Source organism: Triticum dicoccoides, chromosome 3A (assembly GCF_002162155.2).
Source record: "Triticum dicoccoides isolate Atlit2015 ecotype Zavitan chromosome 3A, WEW_v2.0, whole genome shotgun sequence".
Lineage (NCBI taxonomy): Eukaryota > Viridiplantae > Streptophyta > Magnoliopsida > Poales > Poaceae > Triticum > Triticum dicoccoides.
Genome location: NC_041384.1, coordinates 183,720,758 through 183,739,722, shown reverse-complemented (window position 1 = coordinate 183,739,722; position 18,965 = coordinate 183,720,758). Strand labels below are relative to the sequence as shown.

Sequence of the window (18,965 nt, the reverse complement as noted above, 5' to 3'; positions counted from 1 at the left end):
GTGTTTTGGAGGATGATGACAACCCTTTATTGGCCTAATCTTATGCTAAGTGTTTCAGGTTTCAGTTTTAGGTCTTCTTCGGTTAGCTATTCTCTCTGAAGAAAAAAGGATCGAAGACGGTGTTTTCTACATGTTTGTTTATCTCTTTTGGTCATAGGGAACCCGTACTATCAAGAGGGAATCCACATTGGAAAGTGTTTGGGGTATCTTCTCATGTACACGTACCTCACCCCTCTCTTGCCTTCCTAAACTATGTGAGAGAGCTCTTCCCCTACCTTCCTACTGCTTACTGTGGGCTCCAGCGGTTGTACCGCTGGGTCTTGGCGCTGACCAGTTTTGTTCGAGCGGTTGTACCACTGCTTCCGGGCTGTGGTACCGCCAATGCTCAGCAAGGACTAGGGCGGTAGTTCCGGCCAGGCACCGCCCAAGTACCGGTCTGGCCTCTGTTTTGATGCGGTACTCATGCGGTGGTGGCCCGGTTGGTCCGGTCGTACCGGTACCACCAGTGTCCGGAGCAGTTCTATCGCTCAGGACTTAGCCGCCCGAGCGCTCGAGGCCATGCGGTTGCACCGGCCCGGTACCGCTCGACTACCGCACTCAGGGGTGACTCCCTTCTGTTCCTATGCAGTGGTTGGCCGGTGGCTGGGCGGTTGGTCCGGTTGTTCTTCTCAACCGGTACTACCGCCTGGTCGCCCGGTTGTACCGCCTGGTAGGGTTCTGCACGTAAACTGTGAGTCCTGGTCGTACCGGGACCAGGAGCGGTTGTACCGCTGCAGTACTGAGAACACAGTAACGGTTGGATTTTTAGGGTTTCTATATAAGGGTGCTTCCTCCACCTACCACATCTACCTCTTACCTCTCTCTTTCCACCATTAATGCTACTCAAGCTCTCTTTGTCCGATCTCTCTCTAGCCACTCAAACTTGTTGATTTGCTAGGGATTGAAGGAGGAGACCTAGATCTACACTTCCACCAAAGGATATTTGCTTCCCATACTTTCTTGTGTGGATTTTGTTACTCTTGGGTGCTTTGTGCACCCTAGACGGTTGAGGTCACCTCAGAGCCATATTCCATTGTGGTGAAGCTTCGTGGTTTCGTTGGGAGCCTCCAATTAAGTTGTGGAGTTTGCCCCAACCTTGTTTGTAAAGGTTCGGTCGCCGCCTCCAAGGGCGCCAATAGTGGAATCACGGCATCTCGCATTGTGTGAGGGCGTGAGGAGAATACGGTGGCCCTAGTGGCTTCTTGGGGAGCATTGTGCCTCCACACCGCTCTAACGGAGACGTACTTCCCCTCAAAAGGAAGGAACTTCGGTAACACATCCTCGTCTTCACCGGGTCCACTCTTGGTTATCTCTTACCTTTACTTGTGCAAGCTTATTAGTGTTACTTCTCTTGCTTGCTTGTATGTTCGTTGTTGTTGCATCATATAGGTTGCTCACCTAGTTGCACATCTAGACAACCTACTTTGATGCAAAGTTTAATTTGGTAAATAAAAGTTAAAATTTGTTAGTTGCCTGTTCACCCCCCCCCCTCTAGTCAACCATATCGATCCTTTCAACAGCGGTCAAAATTATCCTTAGAGGACTAAGGAAATATTTCTTGGTTATGGAGGTGATAAAAGAGTTCGTCGTAAAGAGTTACGCCGATGCAAGATTTTTACACCGATCTAGATAACTCTAAGTCTTGATCAAGATACATATTGAAAGTGGGAGAAATTATCTAGAGTATCTCCGTGCAGAGTATTGTAGACATAGAAATTTGCAAAATACATATGAATCTGAATGTTGAAGACCCATAGACTAAACTTCTCTCACAAGAAAACATGATCACTCTTTGGGTGTTAATCATATAGCGATGTGAACTAGATTATTGACTCTAGTAAACCTTTTGGGTATTAGTCACATGGAGATGTGAACTAATCACATAAGGATGTGAATTATTGGTGTGAAATCACATGATGATGTGAACAAGATTATTGACTCTAGTGCAAGTGGGAGACTGAAGGAAATATGCCCTAGAGGCAATAATAAAGTTGTTATTTATATTTCCTTATATCATGGTAAATTTTTATTGTTCATGCTAGAATTGTATTAACCGAAAACTTAGTACATGTGTGAATACATAGACAAACAGAATGTCACTAGTATGCCTCTACTTGACTAGCTCGTTGAATCAATAATGGTTATGTTTCCTAACGATAGACATGAGTTGTCATTTGATTAACGGGATCACATCATTAGAGAATGATGTGATTGACTTGACCCATCCGTTAGCTTAGCATGATGATCGTTTAGTTTGTTGCTATTGTTTTCTCCATAACTTATACATGTTCCTATGACTATGAGATCATGCAACTCCCGAATACCGGAGGAACACTTTGTGTGCTACCAAACGTCACAACGTAACTGGGTGATTATAAAGGTGCTCTACAGGTGTCTCCGATGGTATTTGTTGAGTTGGCATAGATCGAGATTAGGATTTGTCACTCTGATTGTCGGAGAGGTATCTTTGGGCCCTCTCGGTAATGCACATCAATATAAGCCTTGCAAGCAATGTGACTAATTAGTTAGTTGTGGGATGATGCATTACGGAACGAGTAAAGAGACTTGCCAGTAACGAGATTGAACTAGGTATTGAGTTACCGACAATCGAATCTCGGGCAAGTAACATACCGATGACAAAGGGAACAACATATGTTGTTATGCGGTTTGACCGATAAAGATCTTTGTAGAATATGTGGGAGCCAATATGAACATCCAGGTTCTGCTATTGGTTATTGACCGGAGACGTGTCTCGGTCATGTCTACATAGTTCTCGAACCCGTAGGGTCCGCACGCTTAACGTTCGGTGACGATCGGTATTATGAGTTTATGCGTTTTGATGTACCGAATGTAGTTCGAAGCCCCGGATGTGATCACAGACATGACGAGGAGTCTCGAAATGGTCGATACGTAAAGATCGATATATTGGATGACTATATTTGGACATCGGAAAGGTTTCGAGAGAGTTCGGGCATATACCGGAGTATCGGGGGGTTACCGGAACTCCTCGGGGAATCAATGGACCTTAATGGGCCATAGTGGAAAGGAGGAGGAGGCGGACAAGGTGGGGGCGCCCCCCCCCAAGCCCAATCCGAGTTGGGAGGGGGGCCAGCCCCCCTTTTCCTTCTCTCCCTCTCCCCCTTCCTTCCCTCTCCTACTCCAACTAGGGAAGGGGGAATCCTACTCCCACCGGGAGTAGGACTCCCCCTTGGGTGCGCCTAGGAGGCCGGCCCTCTCCTCCTCCTCCACTCCTTTATATATGGGGGGCACCCCATAGACACACAAGTTGATCATTGATCTCTTAGTCGTGTGCGGTGCCCCCTTCCACCATAATCCACCTCGGTCATATCATCGTAGTGCTTAGGCGAAGCCCTGCGCCGGTAGCTTCATCATCACAGTCATCACCCCGTCGTCCTGACGAAGCTCTCCTTCGACACTCAACTAGATTAAGAGTTCGTGGGACGTCACCGAGCTGAACGTGTGCTGATTGTGGAGGTGCCATACTTTCGGTACTAGGATCGGTCGGATCGTGAAGACGTACGACTACATCAACCGTGTTGTCATAATGCTTCTGCTTACGGTCTACGAGGGTACATGGACAACACTCTTCCCCTCTCGTTCCTATGCATCACCATGATAGATCTTGCGTGTGCGTAGGAATTTTTTTGAAATTACTGTGTTCCCCATCATCCTTATCCCTCTCCCTCTCCTTCCTTCTTCTCCTACTTGGACTAGGAAAGGGGGAAACCTACTCCTACTAGGAGTAGGAATCCCCCCTTTGGGCGCACCCCTTGAGGCCGGCCCTCCTCCTCCTCCCCTTCTTTATATACAGGGGAGGGGGCACCCCATAGACACACAAGTTAATCTTTAGCCGTGTGCAGTGCCCCACTCCATAGTTTTCCACCTTGGTCATATTGTCGTAGTGCTTAGGTGAAGCCCTGCGACGATAACTTTATCATCGCCGTCAACACGCCGTCGTGCTGACGCAAGTCACCCTCGGCCTCAACTGGATCAAGAGTATGAGGGACTTCACCGAGCTGAACGTGTGCAGATCACGGAGGTGCCGTGCGTTCGGTACTTGATCAGTTGGATCGCGAAGACGTTAGACTACATCAACCACGTTACTAAACGCTTCCTCTTTCGATCTACGAGGGTACGTGGACACACTCTCCCCTCTCATTGATATGCATCTCCTAGATAGATCTTGCGTGATCGCAGGATTTTTTTGAAATACTGTGTTCCCCAACATATAACATTGACTTAAGCCTCCCCCAAGCTAGAGCTATACTTTCTCCTTCATGAGGCCAAAAATTATATATATATAATTCTGATCACGATGAACTAGATCCATAGAATAAATTTTTTTGGTGGAACTCCAATTTCAAATGATTCCAATTCCAAGATCCAATATCATCACATAGCCTATACCATGCCAATGCTTTTCCCTTCGACAAAGTGAAAACCTTTTTCATAACTTTATCTTCGGGTAAACCTGCAAGCTTATACAAACCACAAATTTGTTCTACATATATCGAGTGCATATCCGGATGTTCGGTTCCATCTCCTGCATAAGGATTAGCTAGCAGTTGTTCTATCATACCCAATGGAATTTCATATTCAATATTTTTAGTAGGTTCAGTAGGTTGAGGGGTAGCTAAGTGCGGCTCTGAACGAGGTGAAGATACCCCGAACAAACCCCTCAAAGGATTGTTTTCCATAGTAACAAGTGACAATAAATTCTAGCACACTATATAAATGTTTCCTTGCCCAATTCCATTTACCAAAGGCACTTCACTCCCCGACAACGGCACCAGAAAATAGCCTTGATGACCCACAAGTATAGGGGATCAATTGTAGCTCTTTTCAATAAGTAAGAGTGTCGAAACCAATGAGGAGCAGAAGGAAATGACAAGTGGTTTCCAGCAAGGTAATGTCTGCAAGTGTTGAAATTGTAAGTAGCGGAGTAGTTTGATAGCAAGATAATTTGTAACGGGCAAGTAACGATAGTAGTAACAAAAGTGCATCAAGGTAGCCCAATCCTTTTGAAGCAAAGGACATGCCAAAACGATTATAATAAGCAAAGCGTTCTTGAGGGTACATGGGAATTTCATCTAGTCACTTTCATCATGTTGGTTTAATTCGTGTTTGGTACTTTGATAATTTGATATGTGGGTGGACCAGTGCTTAGGTGTTGTTCTTACTTGAACAAACCTCCTACTTATGATTAATACTCCCACAAGCATCCGCAACTACGAGAAAAGTATTAAGAATAAATTCTAACCATAGCATTAAACTTTTGGATCCTATCGGTTTCTTACGGAATAGCGCATAAACTGGGGTTTAAGCTTCTGTCACTCTCGCAACACATCATATAATTGCTACTCCACAATGCATACCCTTAGGCCCAAATATGGTGAAGTGTCATGTAGTCAACATTCACATGACACCGCTAAGGGAATCACAACATACATACTATCAAAATATCAAACACATATCAAATTCACACGATTACTTGCAACATGATTTCTCCCGTGACCTCAAGAACAAAAGTAGCTACTCACAAATAATAATCATGCTCAAGATTAGAGGGGGTATTAATTAGCATAATGGATCTGAACATATAATCTTCCACCAAATAAACCATATAGTAATCAACTACAAGATGTAATCAACACTACTAGTCACCCACAAGTACCAATCTATAGTTCCGGTAACAAGACTGAACACAAGAGATGAACTAGGGTTTGAGATGAGATGGTGCTGTTGAATATGTTGGTGGAGATTGCCCTCCCCAAGATGGGAGAGTTGTTGGTAATAATGATGACAATGGTTTCCCCCTTCGGGAGGGAAGTTCCCCCGGCGGAATCGCTTCACCGGAGGGCAAAAGTGCTCTTGCCCGAGTTCCGCCTTGAGGCAGCGGCATTTCGTCCCGAAAGTCCTCCTCATATTTTTTTCTAGGTAAAAATGACTTATATACCAAAAGATGGGCACCAGAGGTGGCTCGAGGTGAGCACAACCCACCAGGGCGCGCCTGGGCTCCCTGGCGCGCCCAGGTGGGTTGTGCCCACCTGGTGGGTCCCCTCTGGTAGTTATTTACTCCAACAATTCTTAAATATTCCATAAAAAATCTCCGTGAAGTTTCAGCTTGTTTGGAGTTGTGCAGAATAGGTGGCCTGACGTAGCTTTTCCAGGTCCAGATTTCCAGCTGCTGGAATTCTCCCTCTTTGTGTATACCTTGCATATTATAAGAGAAAAGGCATTAGAATTACTCCAAAAAGCATTATTATGGATAAAAACATTATAAATAATAGTAAGAAAACATGATGCAAAATGGACGTATCACTCACAAAGCATATTCATGTTTATAACCAGAGGTGTATTAATTATCATGAAGGATCTGAACATATGATCTTCCACCGAATAAACCAACTAGCATCAACTACAAGGAGTAATCAACACTACTAGCTAGCAAGCCACATGTACCAATCTGAGGTTTTGAGACAAAGATCGGATACAAGAGATGAGATGGTGTTGGTGAAGATATTGATGGAGATTGACCCCCTCTCGATCAGAGGATCATTGGTGATGACGATGACGATGATTTCCCCCTCCGGGAGGGAAGTTTCCCCGGTAGAACAGCTCCGCCAGAGCCCTAGATTGGTTCTGCCCAAGTTCCGCCTCGAGACGGCGGTGCTTCATCCTGAAAACTTCCTCTTTATTTTTTTTCCACGTCAAAACCCTTCATTTAGCATAAAATGGGCACCAAGGGCCTGCCAGGTGGCCCACAAGGTAGGGGGCACGCCTAGGGGGTAGGGCGCCCCCCCACCCTTGTGGCTGCCAGGTGGGTCCCCTCAGGTGCTTTCTTCGCCCAATATTTTTTATATATTCCAAAATAAATCTCCGTAAATTTTCAGGACTTTTGGAGTTGTGCAGAACAGGTCTCTCAGATTTGCTCCTTTTGCAGTCCAGAATTCCAGTTGCCGACATTCTCCCTCTTCATGTAAATCTTATAAAATAAGAGAGAAAAGGCATAAATATTGTACCAAAATATGTAATAACAGCCCATTATGCAATAAAAATCAATATAAAAGTAGGATGCAAAATGGGTGTATCACTGATCTGCACCATGCATGTCCTAGAGGTGGCTACACACGACTGCGAGCCCATAGTGCCTAGATCAGGCCCGACGTGCCACCCAGGGCGACGACCACCCACGTGTCTACGCCCACCGCCAGGCTGGCACATAGGCACAACCACCTAGGCCCCGACCAACCCAAGCAGTCACGAAACACAACGGAGTCATGCAACACGCATCGCTCTTGCATGCGTGCACCACAGCCTAGCTCCAATCAGCACCCTGCGTTGCGCCTGCCATGCCTCAGCCGGGATGAGAAGCCCCCCGCGACTCCTACCTCGGGCAAGAGGAAAGGAAGTTCTGGCACCGCTGACGCTGTTCGGTCTGCCCGACGGCGACATAGGTAGGAGTTGTGAGTGTGGTGGCTACCGATGGCTAGGGTTTCGCGCCAAGTCACCCGCGGAGTGTTTTCAGATAATACAAGGAATGCTGTAACTATTGAAAATACTTTGTAGGGTGTTGGAGTTGTGGAGGTACAACTCTACCTAGTACACACTATATGGTTCAAACTATGGACATGTGTTCTAGTAGAAAACTAGAAAAATCCGTGGATTTACTCCTTTTTACATAAGCTCCACAACTTACCCCTTTCCCACCCCTCCTCTCTCAGCACCTCTATCCTACATTGTCACTGGCAGAGAAGATGGTGGTGGCCTCCGCCAGTCATGCCACCAAAGAAGACAGTAGAGGTCACACTGTTTTTCTATTTTCATGTAATTTCCATAGAAGGAAAAGGCAAATAAAGAAAAACTAAAGAACATGTTTTTTTTTATAAAATGCACGAAAAGGAAAAAACAACATTGAAAGACAAATGTATTTAAAAATGAAAAATAACATGATATAGAGAAATGAAAATATGTCCAAAAAGTAAAAATGAAATGATAAAAATGTATAAAGAAAGAAGAAAACCTATTATGGACCGGCTAAATAGGTAGTATCTAGTGTAGAAAGTTCGGTAGCTTGACTCTCCGCCTATCTTAGCCCAGGCCCGCACATTTCAAACAACTGTTTTTCTTTTCTTGAGAATTTTCAAAGAGTAGCTGACGCCTCCGATTGATGCCACTACGATGATTACCTATTTTACACGTGGGTTGCTGTATAGCGACTACAGACATATGCTCATGGGCGTTCGCAGCCCATTGTTCTTTTTCCCACAGGTTTTAGAAAGGTTATAGAACCTTCTAATGACCAGTTTTTATTTTTATGGGTTTTCTTTACTGGTTTCACCAGTTTTCTTCTTTTTTCGTTTTTTCCTTCTATTTTTTATTTTAAAATTCATGATTTTTTAATGGGGTATATCTTCACTTTCGTGAACATTTAGTGAATTTGCAAGATTTTTTCAAATTTGAGAACATTTTCGAAGTAACTAGCATTTTTGAAATATAAAATCATTTTTTTAATTCATAGAAAAATACAAACTCATGAAAATTTTGGGAACCCGTGAACATTTTTTTCAAATTTGCAAACAATTTTTTCAACTCATAAACATTTTATGAGTACACTAGCCATTTTTCAAATTTGAAAATACTTTTTTAATTCATTAATATTTTATGAACTTTTGAAATATTTTTCAAATTCTTGACCATTTTTAAATATTAACGAACAGTTTAGGAAATATAGAAAAACAAATTGACAATCATTTCTAATTCATGAAAATATTTTCATTTGCAAGAATTTTTTTAAAAGAATATATATTGATATTTTTAATCAAAATTTAAAAATTCGTGAACATTTTCTCAAAAATACAATTTTTTGCATTATACCTAAGAGAATAATTCCCACTAATTTATTTATCTCAACATGCAAATATGTCTCCTTACCATACAATTATGAATCGGATAAGACTCGCCTAAAAATGCAATCATGCATGAGAAAGTCCCACTACAACATTCATCTATGCATGGGACTTTTTCCCGCAAAAAAATGCATGGGACTTTTTTCTTCTTTTAATTATTCTACTTATATTCAATAAATATTGTTACAAATATGCAAAGAGAGCCTTGACTCAGTGGTTGGGCATGCGGCTGTGCAGCCTAACAACCCGAATCAAATTCCTAAAATTGATAGGTGATGCACATGGGTTTTCCTCCATTTATTAATGATCAAGCTTGGTGTATGATGAAACTACTCATCAAGAAAATTTTGATACTCATTTTAAAATATTTTGAGGACCATGTTTATCTTGGTACTCATACTAAAATGGATGTATGCATATCCCTAGTTGGTGCAGGGGACAAGAAGTGAAATTCTCTCCCATTTAAAATATTCAACTCCGGAGGTCCCCCGTGATTTCCCTGCCCGCTGATGCCGCCGGCTCTAATGGCGGTGGTGGCGCCCATCTCGCCGAAGGTGGAGGGCAGTGGGGCCCGCGTGGGTTGTGCCTCGAAACGGAGATGTGCAGTGTCGGGCGCACACGCGAGGTGGCCTTTGGAGGAGAATATGAGGTGGTGAGGTGGCGGCACTGGGCTAGTGCGGCGCGAACGAGGCGACGACCCTTGCTGGTGTCTGGCACGCTGCGGCCGAGGCGTGGTCGACGGCGGTGCGGCCATCATAGGCCCGATCTGGGCCTACAGGTCACGGCCGCTGCTGCTTCGATCGGTTGCGACTCACGACGCGTTGGTGCGCGAGTCTGTGCCAGCGCGACAGCATAGTGACACTCTAGAGGTAGTGGCGCGGGCCCGATTTGGGCCCAGCAGACTGAGTGCCTCGGGCGTCTTTGCTGGCAGTCCGTTGCGGCTACGTGTTGGTTGGCAAGCGCTCGTGTGGGGCTTCGTTCGAGTGTGCTCCGTTTGTACAACGCAGAAAGGGACGAGTGGCAGTCCGACTGGTGGCGTGGGGGTTGTTGGCTCGGACCGAATATAGGTGGTTTGGCTGTGCTGGTCTTGTTGCGTCAGGTTGCCGATCTTCTTGTTGTTGGCCTCCTCGTTCTGGCCGCTGACGAGTTCCAGTCTTCTTGTTGTTGATCTTCGACGTTTGGCGCATGGCGTTACTGGATATCTAGAGCCGAATAGATACGGTCGTGCACGTTCTTGTCCTGAGCCAGAGAGGCTTCATTTGGGTGTGGTGCGAAGCTTCACCTTATTGTCGGTGCCACGAGACATGTCTTAATATAGATTTCCATGAAACTTACCGAGGTGGAGAAAGTCATGGTGGCTGCGATCGATGATTAGTAATGGCGGAGAGGGTGCTGGTTGCGATGAAGACTATGCGGCACAGGTTCTCCCTGTGTGTCGGGTGTTTGGCGACTTGCAGCGGCAACCTTGGCAAGCGGGGGTGGCAACACAGGTGGACTGCATTCTAGGTGGTGCTCCTCGAGTACCGAGTCATGATTTTCAGGGTAAAAACCCAAGGTCTGATCTACACTGGTTGTACCTGGCAATGGCCTTGCTGAAGGCATTGTTTTGGAAACTCGGAATCTCCAGGGTGAAAACCTAAGATCTTCTATCGAGCGACATCATTTGCGCATTGTTTTCTTCTTGGAAATGTTGCTTTTGGAAAATCTCTTGTAGTTTGGGTCTTGTCTTCAGTAGTGGTTAGAGTGCTGCTGTTGCGAGTGGTTCATGATCGCGACGGGTCTTGTTCTCTTTTTATCTCTTTTATTTTTTTCTTGGTTGTGTGCATCTCTAATGTCTTTGGACATCTTGTTGGTGCAGAGACTGAGTGTAATTGGTATATTCGCGATATTAATATATACCCTTTAATGAATAAAATATACATAATTGAATATAATAAAGTCATATGCATTTTTATTTTTTGTTCTCATTTTATCAATCCAAATTTGCGTCGACCAATTCCCGCAACAATGTGTGAGGTATTATTTAGTTTTATTAAAAAACAGTCTGAAATAGCGAAGTCCAGCTAAAATACCTTTTTTTTTGAGAAAGAGCTAAAATACCTTAACTGAAAGAAAACGCTGGCAAAACGCACCGAGCTATAATGGGCCGCAGTCCAACGAGCGTTTGCTCACTATCCCGCGTGGGACAGGAGTTCCCGCCATCCCCTCAAAAAAGGTTCCCGCCAAGGCGCATGTTCCTCTCTTTCGTCTTTTGTCTCCCTCCAAAACAAATTCTGAAGCGCAAACTCTCCAGGACAACACACGAAAAAGAAAAAAAGAATCTCCAGGAAAATAGACAGTTCGTCAGAGTGCAAAGCCTCCATGGGGAAGATCAGATCAGCCAATCGACCAAAGACAACGTTTGATGGTGGAAAGTCTAAAAATGAGAGCTCTGCTTCCCAACAGAACAGCTACGATGCATCCACGACGTGCGCACGAGGATTATTAAAACATCAGAGTCATTAAAGTAACAGTGAAAGAACTACTTTCCGGCGCCGTGGACAACCTGCATGCCTATGTTGCATTCCCTTCCTCGGGTAATAAAGCTCGATGCCAAGCAACAAGCTCTCCCTGTTGTCCTCCGGTAACAGAAAAAAAAAATCAAGAGCAACAAGTAGCATCAGGCCAGGGCTCAACTCAACGATCAAACTACAATGCAGGGGAAATGAAGAAGCAATAATTCACCAAAGAGATTCATATCACCCCAGCAGATTCAAGTGATCACTTAAAAGTCTGGAAGCATCACTATCAACCAAGACAAAACTACTCTGAGAATCAGCGTTCCGTTCAAGGAGGAATAGAAACTATGCGACATTGCAACGATACTGTTTCAACATGCTATCACTGTCTGACAGGACAAAGCAAAACGACAGCAACATAGTTTGATTTTGAGTGCAGAACTCCACGATTGCCAGAACACGCATGCCACCAGAACAGACCGTATCATCCGCTGAAACCACTCCGCAACCTGTATTAAGTACTAAATCCACCTGCATCAAAGGAAATTTGAGCATAACAAAAATCAGTACACTAAAGTTGCGTGAGGTTGGAAGCTAGAGCAACAAATCGTAACAGATCAATATGAGAAATCGATCTCACCTAGGAGACAGTTAGCCATAACACTTGCTGCTTCATGTTCCTCCAATTCATCCTATGAATGTCTGCCCGGTAAGTCCCTCCAGTGGGTAACCCCCAGGTGGTGCATTGTCTTTTGCTCTCCGGATTGGACCATTAGACAAATTAACTATCCCTTTAAAAGTTGACAGACAAGAATATTAGTCAAAACATACAAGCCATCGAGATATCTATATATTGCAGATCAATCATATGAGGAAATTCTGATGGCACTAACTAACTGAGATATCTGTTGTAGATCAATCATAGTATCTTGCTAGCAACGGGAAGTAAATGCAAACAGAACATAGTTATACGTGGGAAAAAGTAATTGACTGTCTAGTTCCGACGCTACTTGATACAACTAAGATCTTACATACATGTAACAATTAAGCACCTCCCAGCGAAAAATACAATTAAGCACCGCAATTACATGCATTTTACTAGTTATCAGTCCTATCCTTTGTTAAGCATCATCATCAGACTATGCACATGCTAGTTATTATCATCAAAGCACACAATATCGTACAAAACATACAACCAACCGACGTAATATTCCCAACATGTGCATCATTTTGTGACCTCGAGCCAAGATAACTGTAGCCTCTAAGGCCTTGCTGAAGCATAACAAGATAGAGATTTCAGATCTATAATCATTAACCACAAGCCCTCATTTCTTACTAGTGCATGAACTATCAACTATGTCAGTTATAAAGTCCCTTTTCAAAAAAAAAAGTCAGTTATAAAGTGAATATCCAGTAGCTAACCTATAAGAGGCTAAGAGAAATCCGTGCATTTAGCTACTTAACATGCTTGTGCAGACATATGCAAATGGAATTCAATTAGTTAGTCGCCTAATCTTGTAAGCTGCTAATGCATCACACTAATAAATAAGATCACATTGCTAAGGCTCACGAAATTTCTTGACTGAATTTGTTTGCCTGATAAAATGAGATGAGGGTACCACAAAATGATCTCCAGATGCAAGACAGCAGCATAATTTCAATAAGAGCAATGCTCCTGAAGCAGCATGTACATTATCCAAATAGCAAGTAAACACTAGCAGTACAAGCTACGGGCGAACACCTAACCCGAGGAATGTGATGAGGATTTACCTGAGAAGAGTGACTGCGGAAGCTTCCAAGGGCGAACAAATCTGGAAGAGTGGTAATCAGCCGGCGGGTTGTCCATCATGAAGTACTGTACATCCATAAACTTGCCGGTGCTCATGTCAACATGGAATAGTCGAGACTCCTGAAAGAAGTATGCCATGGTGGCATGCTCAGGGTGGATAAATGCGACAGCGGGACAGTCATTAGGCAGGCCCATGGCCTTGAAACCATCCTCGTCCCAGAGGTTCTCGAGGTCAAGCTGATGATCAAGAGTCCAGTCCCCTGTGCCCATATCAACAAGTGTCCACAACCTAATCCTCTCATAATTTGAGATCTCAAGGAATCGGACCACCCCTTCGCTCACACCAAGGCATCGCTCTCTTGCTAGACCATTGTTGCCTGGACTCTGGCATTCATCAGGGAGCGGCACATACCGCAGTTCCGGCCGGCGTTGCAGGAGGAGGCCGTTGGTGTCGAGGGCGAGGATGCCGCATGCCAGATCAACCCAAAGCATGAGATCCATGTACTTGATGACGCCGTCCCCTCCCCTCCACTCCCGCTGGCCTGGTGCGCCTGGAGGGCAGTAGAGATCCTGGACGGTCCAACGGCCGTGGTCGGAGATGTAGCAGAGGAGGGTGGCCTGGTTGGTGCCGAGCAAATGCTCTAGGTGCAGGATGATAGAGTTCGTCGCACTGGTGGCGAGGAGGCCGACCCTGCCTGGGTCTGGGCGGAAGATGGGGCGCTCGGGGTCCGGGAGGCGGGTGGCCGAGCGGGTGTTGAGGTCGCAGAGGAACAACGCTCTGGGGAAGCCCTTGTGGTCGAGCCGCGCATCCGGACCGGTGTCGAAATCGTCGACGAAGACCGGCGGCGCCGGCTGAGCCTGCGTGCCGTGGGTGGCGTAGAGCACGAAGCGACCGAAATCCCCGACCGACGAGACGTACGGGTGGTTGTAGATGTCCTTGGGGTCGGGCGCGACGCGGCGGGGCACGGTAAGGCGGAAGGGGCGAGGCGGGCGCTCGCGCTCGACGGAGAGATCGGTGCCCGGCGGGAGCACCGTGTCGGAGACCACGTGCGGCATGCACACGAGGAGTACCCACTGCCCCTCCTCCGTGGTCCAGTCCGACGAGGCAGGCGCCGTCGCCTGCGCCGCCGCGGACATGGCGGAAGTGGCGGCGGAGAGACGGGAGGGGAAAAGTGATTGGGTTGGCTGGCTGGCTGGCTGGCTTGCGGGAGAAGATGGTGAGGGCGTCGCGTAGGCGTACCACTGTAGCCACGGCGCTTTTCTTCAGCGGAACACCCCCTCTATGCTGTTCTCGAAGGGAGACGGGTGAGAATGTATCACCCCGTGGGGCCCAGCTGTGGCAACGGGGAGGGGTGAGGCGGTTGTTGTAGAGCGGATGTAGGTCATGGTCACTTCATATTTTTTTTACAATCCTATTTAGTTAAGATTTAATTAGTTAGGATTGTAAAAAACATATAGAGTGATGATTCTGAGAGAAAAGCTGAGGATGGGGGCGATTCTGATAGAATAGAATCGCCTAAAAGAACTGGTAAGAGCATTTCAATAGGCGCGGGTTCAATTTGCATGGTTCGCCCATCGCATTATTACCATGCGGCGTGCTAATTTTTTTACAGTGTCGAAATAGTCTATTTTTACACGCAGTAGGGAGCTGGCTCTAGCGGCCGCTGCAAAATATGGCGCGCTCGAGCAGCTCCAGCAGGCGCGCTAAATTTCTAGCGCGCGAGCTGCCGGCGCTTGCAAATACGAATTTACATGTCCATTTGACAATATGATGATGTTTCAAACATTAAACTGCAAAATAAGAGTTGGAGCAACATAGCATAACTTAATTGCATGGCATAGCTCAAAATCACCCAACCAAATTTATGATAAATAAAAGTTCACACAAACAAATGGCACATCGGCAATCATGCCACATCATCATCCTCCTGTTCTTCCTCCTCATCCGATGACGATTCTTCCTTCTCCTCTTCATTTTGAAGCGCCGCATCGTCATCGAGAGCTTGGATGATGTTCGCAAGATCTCCAACGGCATCATACGAAGGTATGTGAGGCACACCGGAAGCCATGTGTCCATCCATGTCACCAGAGGTGCTCCCATGCCTCCCATGAAAGACACAAAACTCATGCTTCAAGTGTCTTCCATGGTAGCTCCGAAGCCACCCACGTCACCCGGAGGTGCTCTCATGCCTCTCATGAGAGACCCAAAACTCATGCCTCCAATGGCTCCCATGATAGCTCCGAAGCCACCCATGCCTTCCATGCCACCCATGGTAGCTCCGAACCCACCCATGCCTCTCGTAGATGTTCCCAAGCCTCCCATGGTAGCTCCCATGCCTCTGAAGCCTCTCATGGTAGCTCCCATGCCTCTGAAGCCTCCCATTGTAGCTCCCATGCCTCCCATGGCCATGGCACTTTTTTTGACCAAGACTTCATCACGACAAAGATTGAAGTACTCCTTTTGCCTATCATCAAGTTAGGTGTGTCCATGAAGAATAAGTACTTCTCCATTCTAATAATCTTGCTCACTCCTCCATGGCCAATTTCTTCTCCTACAATGCCACCTTCTTCTTCTCGGCCGCCGCTTCTTCTTCTTCTTCTTCTTTTTCTTCTTCTTCTTCTTCTTCTTCTTCTTCTTCTTCTTCTTCTTCTTCTTCTTCGTAGGGATTCTCTTGCCACCATCACTTGATGCCTCCTCCTCATCATCATCCAAATCAATAGTTGCCTTTCTTTTCTTTCTCTCCTCTTGGTCATCACGGGGCTTCCATTTCTCTTCATCCTTCAACACATTGTAGCAATGAGGCAACACAAATGGTGTCCCTTTCTTGACCTTCCCTTTCTTGGTCTTATTCTCTTCTCCTTGAAATAAGTTTTGTCCAATAGTGAGCTACAAACAAAAGAACAAGTTAGCACTTGAAACACCAAAGAAGAAGCATGAACATGGAAGGAACATAAAGAAATGACACTTACCCTATCTCTATCATTAGTGCCACTTGGGTTTATCGTGTCAACCGCCTTAAGTGTCGCCGCCCACCTTTGACATTCTTTGTTGATTGTCGACCACCGGGAGCGAAGAGATTTATCGGTGCGGTCAATTCCACTCTTCTTGTGTATATCAAAGTGCTCCCTCATCCGGACCCAATATGTATCTCTACTTTGGTCCCCTCCAACGTTGGCATCCATAGACACATGCAACCATGTATTGCATAGCAAGATGTCTTCGTCCATGGTGTAGTTGCCCGCTCTTCCTTTCGGTGCATCGACGATACCCTCACCATCCTCGTCCACCTCAAACTCATGAACATATTCATGCACTACATTGGTTTGAGACCAATGAGAATTGTTGGAGCCAACACCCATAGTTGACATATATGTGTCATCATTGAAACTACAAAATATGTAGAAGAAAACTAAGCCATCCATATGTATACATTTATGTAAAAAACACCAACAAAAAAGGGGGCGAAATTATACCATTCGGGCATTTCATCAAACACCTTGTGCGCATCGGCCGCCGGCGCAACAAATTGCGAGCTCTTCGGCGCTTCGGTCGGTGGAGGCATGACCGGACGCCCTGCAAGCTTCTTCTTCGACCGCCTAGAAGAGCCATCTGCCTTGTTCTTCTTCCCGAACACCTTCCCCGCTGTCGCTGCCGCCGCATTCGATCGCTTGGAGACGGGGGCCTGTGGCTTCATGGCGGTTGGCGGCACGACGCCACCCTGCGAGGTTGTCCGTGGTGCCATGAAAAGGCAGCGTGTGAGACCGGTGCTTGGAGGAGGACCGCCGGTGGCAAAGCCGAAGCTCAACCCTGTGCTAGGGTTTGCGGCGGCGGCGACAACGCTGGAGGGGTCTTCCATCGGTCAAATTTCACCGGCGGTGGCACGGGGCGGGGCGAAGGCGGGGTGGCCAGAGAGGTTGGCGGTAGTTGGTCGCGGACGGTTGACTATCCAACGCGCGGAGGGGCGCACAAAATAAGTGGCACGCGATGCCATTTTCCTCTACACGCTGAACCCAATATACCACGTGCGCGATTATTGCGCGGCTGCTGGAGCACCCGTTTCAGCTCCGCACGTGAAAAGAAGTAGTTTTTTTCCAGCGCGCAGTTAAGATAACGCGCGTATTTTAGATGCTCTAAAGGAGACAAATGAAGACTCCAAATGATTCGCTAGTTTCATTGCAACGTGGGAGATCCACTTATATACTCCCTCCATTTCTTTATACTCCATCCATTCCTTTATATAAGGTGTATTTATTTTTGTATAAAATTTCATAATGTAAGGTACATTTTTTCTAATTCATCATAATTCCTTTATTAGCCCTCTAAAAAATAGGAAAGTATCTCTTTTTTGATTGTTTGTATCTCTCCTTGTAGCAATAGAAGAAAGTATATATCTCTTGATTGCATGTATCTTTTACTTCTCTGGATTAATATATTGATTTAGTTGCCACTAACCAAAATATTTTCCAAGGGTAATTTCATCCTAACTTCTTTACAATTATGAGCCTTGGTAGCCATGCCAAATATAATACACCTTATATAAAGGAACGGAGGGAGTATAAGGTGTATTTGTTTTTTGATAAGATTCCACAATGTAAGATGCTTTTCTTTCAATTCCTCATAATCTCCTTCTTAGCCCTCCAGAAAAAGGAAAGTATCTCTCTCCCGATTGTGTGTATCTCTCCTCATAGGAAAACAAGAAAAGTATCTTTGTCCTGATTGTCTTGATCTCTTCCTTTCCTTTCTAATTTATTTACTTCCCAGCAATCAATGAATTAGTCGAGGATATTTTCGTCCTCGATTATTTTAAGTTCCATGCCTTGGTCACTGTGAACGAAAAAATACACCTTATATAAAGGAACGGAGGAAGTACATGATGAAGGGGTGTGTTGGCGAGACACCTCTTTCCCAACAGACACCTCCTGGGAGGCATCCCTCCCATATAATTGATCACATGTTTCATTCCTCAACACCCCCCTTGATCAATTCGTCATATGTGTATTGCAAACTGAAAAATTCCTCCAAAAACCGTGTGGGAAAAATTGAGGAAAAACCTTATAATATATATGCCATCAAAAACTCCTTTAAAACCCAGTGGGGAAAATATAAGGAGAAACCAATATGGCATATATCCGCACTTGTATTTATATTGTCTCGTTAAAAACCTTATATGAGAAACCATCATGGAAAACTCATCACTACAAAAAAAGACACATCCGTGACATTTTGGGCCGAACAAATTTTTTTCTGTCATGCTTATGACACTTCTATGACGATAATTGTGACAAAACCCGGTATCATCATAGATGTGGTGGGCTCTTACTTCTATGACAAAAAATCATGACAGAAAATGGATTTTCGTCCTGGGCGGGCCGAAGACACAGCTGCATGACATTCTTCGGGTCGTCCATGATGGAAAAAACCGTGGTAGAAGCGAGGCCAAGGAAAATATCGGGGAGTTCCCGGTTACGGTGGGTGGTCGGGGCCGAGCGATGCGTGTTTCTCTCATCCACGTACGCGCGTGTGTGCGAGGCGTTGCGCTCTAACTGAACCCGAGCGAGGCATTGTGCTCTAACTAAACCCGAGCGATTGCACTAGCTACGTTACTGAACCCGAGCGATTGATCCCTTGCTGTTAATTGACCCTGAGTGATTTCTTCGCTACTGCTGCTAAATGAAGCCGATCGATGCTGCCTCTGGATGAACAGTGAG

At 45.6% G+C, this 18,965-nt stretch overlaps 1 protein-coding gene across 1 annotated transcript; it reads right to left on the bottom strand.

Annotated features, from left to right (window-relative positions):
• Window positions 1-11,667: 11,667 nt before the first annotated feature.
• Window positions 11,668-14,520, bottom strand: LOC119267791. Its single transcript, XM_037549229.1, has 3 exons — window positions 13,238-14,520; window positions 12,108-12,258; window positions 11,668-11,998 (listed from the first exon to the last, which is right to left on the bottom strand). The coding sequence occupies exons 1-2, from the start codon at window positions 14,391-14,393 to the stop codon at window positions 12,155-12,157; spliced, it is 1,260 nt and encodes a 419-aa protein (XP_037405126.1). The 5' UTR covers window positions 14,394-14,520; the 3' UTR covers window positions 11,668-11,998; window positions 12,108-12,154.
• Between the last annotated feature and the right edge of the window lie 4,445 nt (window positions 14,521-18,965).

Excerpts from the sequence above, each read along its gene's own strand:
- LOC119267791 (XM_037549229.1), bottom strand. The coding sequence starts at position 14,393 with ATGTCCGCGGCGGCGCAGGCGACGGCGCCTGCCTCGTCGGACTGGACC. Across the intron at positions 12,259-13,237 it reads TCCGCAGTCACTCTTCTCAG|GGATAGTTAATTTGTCTAAT; the intron begins GTAAATCCTCAT and ends CAACTTTTAAAG.